The following is a 10,976-nucleotide window of genomic DNA, read 5'->3' as shown; positions in this document are numbered from 1 at the left end:
ACGAGATCTGATGGTCACTGTGGAGAAATGATGAGTTGATGGTCACTGTGGAGGAATGATGAGGTCTGATGGTCACTGTGGAAGGATGACGAGGTCTGATGGTCACTGTGGAGAAATGATGAGGTGTGATGGTCACTGTGGAGGAATGATGAAATGTGATGGTCACTGTGGTGGAATGGTGTGGTCTGATGGTCACTGTGGAGGAATGGTGAGGTCTGATGGTCACTGTGGAGGAATGATGAGGTGTGATGGTCACTGTGGAGGAATGATGAGGTCTGATGGTCACTGTGGAGGAATCATGAGGTGTGATGGCCACTGTGGAGGAATGATGAGGGGTGATGGTCACTGTGGAGGAATGGTGAGGTCTGATGGTCACTGTGGAGGAATCATGAGGTGTGATGGTCACTGTGGAGGAATCATGAGGTGTGATGGTCACTGTGGAGGAATGATGAGGTGTGATGGTCACTGTGGAGGAATGGTGAGGTCTTATGGTCACTGTGGAGGAATGATGAGGTGTGATGGTCACTGTGGAGGAATGATGAGGTGTGATGGTCACTGTGGAGGAATGATGAGGTGTGATGGTCACTGTGGAGGAATGGTGAGGTCTGATGGTCACTGTGGAGGAATGATGAGGGGTGATGGTCACTGTGGAGGAATGATGAGGGGTGATGGTCACTGTGGAGGAATGGTGAGGTCTGATGGTCACTGTGGAGGAATGATGAGGTGTGATGGTCACTGTGGAGGAATGATGATGTCTGATGGTCACTGTGGAGGAATCATGAGGTGTGATGGTCACTGTGCAGGAATGATGAGGTGTGATGGTCACTGTGGAGGAATGATGAGGTGTGATGGTCACTGTGGAGGAATGGTGAGGTCTTATGGTCACTGTGGAGGAATGATGAGGTCTGATGGTCACTGTGGAGGAATGATGAGGGGTGATGGTCACTGTGGAGGAATGGTGAGGTCTGATGGTCACTGTGGAGGAATCATGAGGGGTGATGGTCACTGTGGAGGAATGATGAGGTGTGATGGTCACTGTGGAGGAATGATGAGGGGTGATGGTCACTGTGGAGGAATGGTGAGGTCTGATGGTCACTGTGGAGGAATCATGAGGGGTGATGGTCACTGTGGAGGAATGATGAGGGGTGATGGTCACTGTGGAGGAATGATGAGGGGTGATGGTCACTGGGAAAGAATGGTGAGGTCTGATAGTCACTGTGGAGGAATGATGAGGTGTGATGGTCACTGTGGAGGAATGATCATGTCTGATGGTCACTGTGGAGGAATCATGAGGTGTGATGGTCACTGTGGAGGAATGATGATCACTGTGGAGGAATGGTGAGGTGTGATGGTCACTGTGGAGGAATGGTGAGGTCTTATGGTCACTGTGGAGGAATGATGAGGTGTGATGGTCACTGTGGAGGAATGATGAGGTGTGATGGTCACTGTGGAGGAATGGTGAGGTCTGATGGTCACTGTGGAGGAATGGTGAGGTCTGATGGTCACTGTGGAGGAATGGTGAGGTCTGATGGTCACTGTGAGGGAATGATGAGGTCTGATTGTCACAGTGGAGGAATGATGAGGTGTGATGGTCACTGTGGAGGAATGATGAGGGGTGATGGTCACTGTGGAGGAATGATGAGGTGATGGTCACTGTGGAGGAATGGTGAGGTCTGATGGTCACTGTGGAGGAATGATGAGGTGATGGTCAGTGTGGAGGAATGATGAGGTCTGATGGTCACTGTGGAGGAATGATGAGGGGTGATGGTCACTGTGGAGGAATGATGAGGGGTGATGGTCACTGTGGAGGAATGGTGAGGTCTGATGGTCAATGTGGAGGAATGATGAGGTCTGATGGTCACTGTGGAGGAATGATGAGGGGTGATGGTCACTGTAGAGGAATGATGAGGGGTGATGGTCACTGTGGAGGAATGATGAGGTCTGATGGTCACTGTGGAGGAATGATGAGGTGTGATGGTCACTGTGGAGGAATGATGAGGGGTGATGGTCACTGTGGAGGAATGAGGTGTGATGGTCACTGTGGAGGAATGAGGTGTGATAGTCACTGTGGAGGAATGATGAGGTCTGATGGTCACTGTGGAGGAATGATGAGGTGTGATGGACACTGTGGAGGTGTGATGGTCACTGTGGAGGAATGATGAGGTGTGATGGTCACTGTGGAGGGATGATGAGGTCTGATGGTCACTGTGGAGGGATGATGAGGTCTGATGGTCACTGTGGAGGAATGATGAGGTGTGATGGTCACTGTGGAGGAATGATGAGGTGTGATGGTCACTGTGGAGGAATGATGAGGTGTGATGGACACTGTGGAGGAATGGTGAGGTCTGATGGTCACTGTGGAGGAATGATGAGGTGTGATGGTCACTGTGGAGGAATGGTGAGGTCTGATGGTCACTGTGGAGGAATCATGAGGGGTGATGGTCACTGTGGAGGAATGATGAGGGGTGATGGTCACTGTGGAGGAATGATGAGGGGTGATGGTCACTGGGAAAGAATGGTGAGGTCTGATAGTCACTGTGGAGGAATGATGAGGTGTGATGGTCACTGTGGAGGAATGATCATGTCTGATGGTCACTGTGGAGGAATCATGAGGTGTGATGGTCACTGTGGAGGAATGATGATCACTGTGGAGGAATGGTGAGGTGTGATGGTCACTGTGGAGGAATGGTGAGGTCTTATGGTCACTGTGGAGGAATGATGAGGTGTGATGGTCACTGTGGAGGAATGATGAGGTGTGATGGTCACTGTGGAGGAATGGTGAGGTCTGATGGTCACTGTGGAGGAATGGTGAGGTCTGATGGTCACTGTGGAGGAATGGTGAGGTCTGATGGTCACTGTGAGGGAATGATGAGGTCTGATTGTCACAGTGGAGGAATGATGAGGTGTGATGGTCACTGTGGAGGAATGATGAGGGGTGATGGTCACTGTGGAGGAATGATGAGGTGATGGTCACTGTGGAGGAATGGTGAGGTCTGATGGTCACTGTGGAGGAATGATGAGGTGATGGTCAGTGTGGAGGAATGATGAGGTCTGATGGTCACTGTGGAGGAATGATGAGGGGTGATGGTCACTGTGGAGGAATGATGAGGGGTGATGGTCACTGTGGAGGAATGGTGAGGTCTGATGGTCAATGTGGAGGAATGATGAGGTCTGATGGTCACTGTGGAGGAATGATGAGGGGTGATGGTCACTGTAGAGGAATGATGAGGGGTGATGGTCACTGTGGAGGAATGATGAGGTCTGATGGTCACTGTGGAGGAATGATGAGGTGTGATGGTCACTGTGGAGGAATGATGAGGGGTGATGGTCACTGTGGAGGAATGAGGTGTGATGGTCACTGTGGAGGAATGAGGTGTGATAGTCACTGTGGAGGAATGATGAGGTCTGATGGTCACTGTGGAGGAATGATGAGGTGTGATGGACACTGTGGAGGTGTGATGGTCACTGTGGAGGAATGATGAGGTGTGATGGTCACTGTGGAGGGATGATGAGGTCTGATGGTCACTGTGGAGGGATGATGAGGTCTGATGGTCACTGTGGAGGAATGATGAGGTGTGATGGTCACTGTGGAGGAATGATGAGGTGTGATGGTCACTGTGGAGGAATGATGAGGTGTGATGGACACTGTGGAGGAATGGTGAGGTCTGATGGTCACTGTGGAGGAATGATGAGGTGTGATGGTCACTGTGGAGGAATGATGAGGTGTGATGGACACTGTGGAGGAATGGTGAGGTCTGATGGTCACTGTGGAGGAATGATGAGGTGTGATGGTCACTGTGGAGGAATGATGTCTGATGGTCACTGTGGAGGAATGATGAGGTGTGATGGTCACTGTGGAGGGATGATGAGGTCTGATGGTCACTGTGGAGGAATGATGAGGTGTGATGGTCACTGTGGAGGAATGACGAGGTCTGATGGTCACTGTGGAGGAATGATGAGGTCTGATGGTCACTGTGGCGGAATGGTGAGGTCTGATGGTCACTGTGGCAGAATGGTGAGGTCTGATGGTCACTGTGGCGGAATGGTGAGGTCTGATGGTCACTGTGGAGGAATGGTGAGGTCTGATGGTCACTGTGGAGGAATGATGAGGTCTGATGAAGCCGCTAGTGGAGTCATAGGGTCTTGAATATGTTGCTGTAGGGATTCTTGTTTTTTTTTTTTTTTTTTTTAATCCTTTCTGTGCCACACTTGGATACTGTTGTTACAAAATCTTGGGCCACCGGACGCTTTATTGGTAGGGTGATATCCGGTGATGGTATTCTGGTATGGACACCGTGACATCTAGTTAGTGTTCGAATATTCATTTTGTTAATGCTCCTCAGTATCGTGACTTATTCATTACTCTGATATCACACACATGTTCTTTCTGTAATTTGCTTTATGGTGGGACAGTTGTCATATCTCCATATCTATACGACAAGTGGTGGACACCAGCTCAGAAGCTGAGCCAGTGCCACCATTCCCCGGTGTCAGCTATATGTTACTGCTCACCCCCTGCTGTAATGGCGAGGACCGAGGTTAGCGCCGATCCACACCATTAACCCCTTAAATGCAGCGGCCAAAAGCAATCGCTGCCTTTAAGGCGTTTGCAGCTCATCGGCACCTAGCAAAAAAATTGCTGGGATTCCGGTGGCTGCAATGGCAACCGGAGGCCTAATACAGGCCTCCCCCTCGGCCTAGTACGGAAGCCTTCCAGAGGCAGGGCCTAAAAAGCTTTCGTATCCCCTGGAAAAATGGCGCCGGCTCAGGGGCTGACCCGGTGTCAGCGGTGAATGTCAGCTGTATGTTACCGCTAACATTCACCTGTAACGGCAAGAACCGGCACTAGCTCCGATCCCTGCCATTAGCATCTTAGATGTGGCGATCAAAAACGATTGATGCATCTTAGAGGTTGGTAGCAGATCGGCAGCAATGTATTAGAAAAAAAAAATAAAAAAATCAGACGGTTGGACCTTTATCTCCCCCAGAGGGACTTAAAAAAAAAAAAAGTGAAAAAAAAGTTGCAAAACATAAAAGTTTCAAGTAATAAAAACATAAAATCGCCCTTTTCCGTTATCAAGTCCTTTATTATTGAAAAAAATAAACTATATGTATTTGGTATCGCCGCGTCCGTAACGCCCTGAACTATAAAAATACTGTCATTTATTCCACGCGGTGAACGGCGTAAAAAACTAAAATTCTGGCATTCGGCCACATTGTCCTACAAAAATTGGAACAAAAAGTTATCAAAAAAGAAGAATTTATCCAAAACTGGTCCCTTTATAAACTACAGCTCGTCTCGCAAAATAACAAGCCCTCATACAGCTCTGTCGACAAAAAAATGTAACCGTTATGGTTCTCACAACATGGCGACCGGAAAACCGATGCCAGAATTAGTGTTTTGGTCCCTTGCCTCCCAAAAAGTAGGATAAAAAGGGATCAAAAAGTCGCATGTACCCCAAAATGTTACCAATAATAACTACAGCTCGTCCCGCAAAACAACAGCCCTCATACCACGCCGCCTATGAAAAAATACAATGAGTTAGAGGCTCTGTCACCAGATTCTCACATCCCCATCTCATATTGCATGTGATCGGCGCTGCAATGTGGAGAACAGGAACGTTTTTGTTTTTTTTTTAAAACGTTCATTTTTGTCCAAGTTATGAGCTATTTTATATTTATGCAAATGAGCTTTGAAATGGACAACTGGGCGTGTTTTTTTTCGTATGTCCAACTGGGCGTGTATTGTGTTTTTAACTGGGCGTGTTTACTTGTTTTACTAACTGGGCGTTGTGGAGAGAAGTGTATGACGCTGACCAATCAGCATCATGCACTCCTCTCCATTCATTTACACAGCACATAGTGTTCTTACTAGAACGATGTGCCGCCACATACACAAGTGTCCTGATAATGAATACACATCACCTCCAGCCTGGACGTGACGTGTATTCACAATCCTGACACTTCTGAATCTTTTCTGTGGGAACCTAGAAGGGGAGGGCCCAAAAATATCTGCTGGAAGCAACAGCACCCATATTATACCAGGAAGGGGAGGACCCAAACATATCTGCTGGAAGCGAGGGCACCCGTATTATACCAGGAAGGGGAGGACCCAAACATATCTGCTGGGAGCGAGGGCACCCGTATTATACCAGGAAGGGGAGGACCCAAATAATATACGCTGGAAGCGAGGGCGCCCATATTATACCAGGAAGGGGAGGACCCAAACATATCTTCTGGAAGCGACGGCGCCCGTGTTATACCCGGAAGGGGAGGACCCAAACATATCTGCTGGAAGCGAGGGCGCCCGTATTATACCAGGAAGGGGAGGACCCAAACATATCTGCTGGAAGCGAGGGCACCCGTATTATACCAGGAAGGGGAGGACCCAAACATATCTGCTGGGAGCGAGGGCACCCGTATTATACCAGGAAGGGGAGGGCCCAAACATATCTGCTGGGAGCGAGGGCACCCGTATTATACCAGGAAGGGGAGGACCCAAACATATCCGCTGGAAGCGAGGGCGCCCATATTATACCAGGAAGGGGAGGACCCAAACATCTTCTGGAAGCGACGGCGCCCGTATTATACCAGGACGGGGAGGACCCAAACATATCTGCTGGAAGCGACGGCGCCCGTATTATACCAGGAAGGGGAGGGCCCAAACATATCTGCTGGAAGCGAGGGCGCCCGTATTATACCAGGAAGGGGAGGGCCCAAACATATCTGCTGGGAGCGAGGGCACCCGTATTATACCAGGAAGGGGAGGACCCAAACATATCCGCTGGAAGCGAGGGCGCCCATATTATACCAGGAAGGGGAGGACCCAAACATCTTCTGGAAGCGACCGTATTATACCAGGAAGGGGAGGGCCCAAACATATCTGCTGGAAGCGAGGGCGCCCGTATTATACCAGGACGGGGAGGACCCAAACATATCTGCTGGAAGCGACGGCACCCGTATTATACCAGGAAGGGGAGGGCCCAAACATATCTGCTGGAAGCGAGGGAGCCCGTATTATACCAGGAAGGGGAGGGCCCAAACATATCTGCTGGGAGAGAGGGCGCCCGTATTATACCAGGAAGGGGAGAACCCAAACATATCCGCTGGAAGCGAGGGCGCCCGTATTATACCAGGAAGGGGAGAACCCCAACATATCCGCTGGAAGCGAGCGCACCCGTATTATACCAGGAATGGGAGGACCCAAACATATCTGCTGGAAGCGAGGACGCCCGTATTACACCAGGAAGGGGAGGGCCCAAACATATCTGCTGGAAGCGAGGACGCCCGTATTATACCAGGACTAACAACTAATTGGCAGCAGGCAAGAAAAGCCCTATTTCCCAACTACCGTATAACTAAATTGGTAAAAGCTTGATTTCTTTATTAGGCTCTATATAGCAAACAAACGGACCACACATATAGGGTTAAAATTATCAATGCCTGACGCTAATCAAAGAATGTAGGTGATTGCTACAAAATGCATAGGAATGCACTATTATATCAGCCGCTCCTCTTATCACTCCAGTACTATTATATCCTCCAGAGACATTACATCATATGTGTGACTGATATCAGCCGCTCCTCTTATATCACTCCAGTACTATTATATCCTCCAGAGACATTACATCATATGTGTGACTGATATCAGCCGCTCCTCTTATATCACTCCAGTACTATTATATCCTCCAGAGACATTACATCATATGTGACTGATATCAGCCGCTCCTCTTATAACACTCCAGCACTATTATATCCTCCAGAGACATTACATCATATGTGACTGATATCAGCCGCTCCTCTTATATCACTCCAGCACTATTATATCCTCCAGAGACATTACATCATATGTGTGACTGATATCAGCCGCTCCTCTTATATCACTCCAGTACTATTATATCCTCCAGAGACATTACATCATATGTGACTGATATCAGCCGCTCCTCTTATATCACTCCAGTACTATTATATCCTCCAGAGACATTACATCATATGTGTAACTGATATCAGCCACTCCTCTTATATCACTCCAGTACTATTATATCCTCCAGACATTACATCATATGTGACTGATATCAGCCGCTCCTCTTATATCACTCCAGCACTATTATATCCTCCAGAGACATTACATCATATGTGTGACTGATATCAGCCGCTCCTCTTATATCACTCCAGTACTATTATATCCTCCAGAGACATTACATCATATGTGACTGATATCAGCCGCTCCTCTTATAACACTCCAGTACTATTATATCCTCCAGAGACATTACATCATATGTGTGACTGATATCAGCCGCTCCTCTTATATCACTCCAGTACTATTATATCCTCCAGAGATATTACATCATATGTGTGACTGATATCAGCCGCTCCTCTTATATCACTCCAGCACTATTATATCCTCCAGAGACATTACATCATGTGTGACTGATATCAGCCGCTCCTCTTATATCACTCCAGTACTATTATATCCTCCAGAGACATTACATCATATGTGTGACTGATATCAGCCGCTCCGCTTATATCACTCCAGCACTATTATATCCTCCAGAGACATTACATCATATGTGACTGATATCAGCCGCTCCTCTTATAACACTCCAGCACTATTATATCCTGCAGAGACATTACATCACATGTGTGACTGATATCAGCAGCTCCTCTTATATCACTCCAGCACTATTATATCCTCCAGAGACATTACATCATATGTGACTGATATCAGCCGCTCCTCTTATATCACTCCAGTACTATTATATCCTCCAGAGACATTACATCATATGTGACTGATATCAGCCGCTCCTCTTATATCACTCCAGTACTATTATATCCTCCAGAGACATTACATCATATGTGTGACTGATATCAGCCGCTCCTCTTATATCACTCCAGCACTATTATATCCTCCAGAGACATTACATCATATGTGACTGATATCAGCCGCTCCTCTTATATCACTCCAGTACTATTATATCCTCCAGAGACATTACATCACATGTGTGACTGATATTAGCAGCTCCTCTTATATCACTCCAGCACTATTATATCCTCCAGAGACATTACATCATATGTGACTGATATCAGCCACTCCTCTTATATCACTCCAGCACTATTATATCCTCCAGAGACATTACATCATATGTGACTGATATCAGCCGCTCCTCTTATATCACTCCAGTACTATTATATCCTCCAGAGACATTACATCATATGTGTGACTGATATCAGCCGCTCCTCTTATATCACTCCAGCACTATTATATCCTCCAGAGACATTACATCATATGTGACTGATATCAGCCACTCCTCTTATATCACTCCAGCACTATTATATCCTCCAGAGACATTACATCATATGTGACTGATATCAGCCGCTCCTCTTATATCACTCCAGCACTATTATATCCTCCAGAGACATTACATCATGTGTGACTGATATCAGCCGCTCCTCTTATAACACTCCAGTACTATTATATCCTCCAGACATTACATCATATGTGACTGATATCAGCCGCTCCTCTTATATCACTCCAGCACTATTATATCCTCCAGACATTACATCTATATATGTGACTGATATCAGCCGCTCCTCTTATAACGCTCCTGCACTGTTATAAGCGGCAGACTACGTTGGTGTTTATTCTCTCAGCTCCCCTCCCGTGACCAGCCTCACCCCGCACAGAACTATGGATACAAACGCTGCACATGGGGCACAGGTGGGTAGACGGGAGGGATAATAAAACTGCCCCCGCAGCCCCGCCCCCGCACAGCAGGAATCACATGACCGGACACGAGACACAAACTACAAAATAAATCATTTAATAAAAGCAAAAACATCCACGACACGCGGCGCCATCTACAGGTCAAAGAGCTCGTCCAGAAATATTAATATGTCCATCATGTCGCGCTGCGGCTGATTCTCCACGTCCTCCAGCAGCTCCTCTGCAAGACAAGACCTTCAAAGTGAGGACAGCGACACAGGGCGAGGCAGGCGGCCATCATGTATGGGAGGAGGCGGCCTACGTGACGGGGGGCGCGTACCTGGGCGGGCTACGTGACGGGGGGGGCGCGTACCTGGGCGGGCTACGTGACGGGGGGGCGCGTACCTGGGCGGGCTACGTGACGGGGGGGGGCGCGTACCTGGGCGGGCTACGTGACGGGGGGGGGGCGCGTACCCGGGCGGGCTACGTGACGGGGGGGGGGGGGGGGCGCGTACCCGGGCGGGCTACGTGACGGGGGGGGGGGGGGGGCGCGTACCCGGGCGGGCTACGTGACGGGGGGGGGGGGGGGGCGCGTACCCGGGCGGGCTACGTGACGGGGGGGGGGGGGGGGCGCGTACCCGGGCGGGCTACGTGACGGGGGGGGGGCGCGTACCCGGGCGGGCTACGTGACGGGGGGGCGCGTACCCGGGCGGTCCACGTGACGGGGGGGGCGTACCTGGGCGGTCCACGTGACGGGGGGGGGCGTACCTGGGCGGTCCACGTGACGGGGGGCGCGTACCTGGGCGGTCCACGTGACGGGGGGCGCGTACCTGGGCGGTCCACGTGACGGGGGGCGCGTACCTGGGCGGTCCACGTGACGGGGGGCGCGTACCTGGGCGGTCCACGTGACGGGGGGCGCGTACCTGGGCGGTCCACGTGACGGGGGGCGCGTACCTGGGCGGTCCACGTGACGGGGGGCGCGTACCTGGGCGGTCCACGTGACGGGGGGCGCGTACCTGGGCGGTCCACGTGACGGGGGGCGCGTACCTGGGCGGTCCACGTGACGGGGGGCGCGTACCTGGGCGGTCCACGTGACGGGGGCGCGTACCTGGGCGGTCCACGTGACGGGGGCGCGTACCTGGGCGGTCCACGTGACGGGGGGCGCGTACCTGGGCGGTCCACGTGACGGGGGGCGCGTACCTGGGCGGTCCACGTGACGGGGGGCGCGTACCTGGGCGGTCCACGTGACGGGGGGGGGGGGCGTACCTGGGCG

At 50.5% G+C, this 10,976-nt stretch overlaps 1 protein-coding gene across 1 annotated transcript in view; it reads right to left on the bottom strand.

Moving 5' to 3' along the window:
* Positions 1 to 9,805: 9,805 nt before the first annotated feature.
* LOC142684353 (zinc finger protein 777-like) overlaps positions 9,806 to 10,976 on the bottom strand; it is a 6,734-nt gene continuing 5,563 nt past the window's right edge. Inside the window, exon 5 of the mRNA XM_075847514.1 lies at positions 9,806 to 9,944. Within this exon, the coding sequence (XP_075703629.1) occupies positions 9,859 to 9,944 (86 nt within the window). The 3' untranslated portion in view covers positions 9,806 to 9,858. The remainder of the gene's footprint in view (positions 9,945 to 10,976) is intronic.

This window comes from Rhinoderma darwinii, assembly GCF_050947455.1.
Source record: "Rhinoderma darwinii isolate aRhiDar2 chromosome 5 unlocalized genomic scaffold, aRhiDar2.hap1 SUPER_5_unloc_1, whole genome shotgun sequence".
NCBI classification, from domain to species: Eukaryota; Metazoa; Chordata; class Amphibia; order Anura; family Rhinodermatidae; genus Rhinoderma; species Rhinoderma darwinii.
The sequence above is the reverse complement of the archived record's forward strand: the minus strand, read 5'-3'. Positions and strand labels throughout refer to the sequence as shown.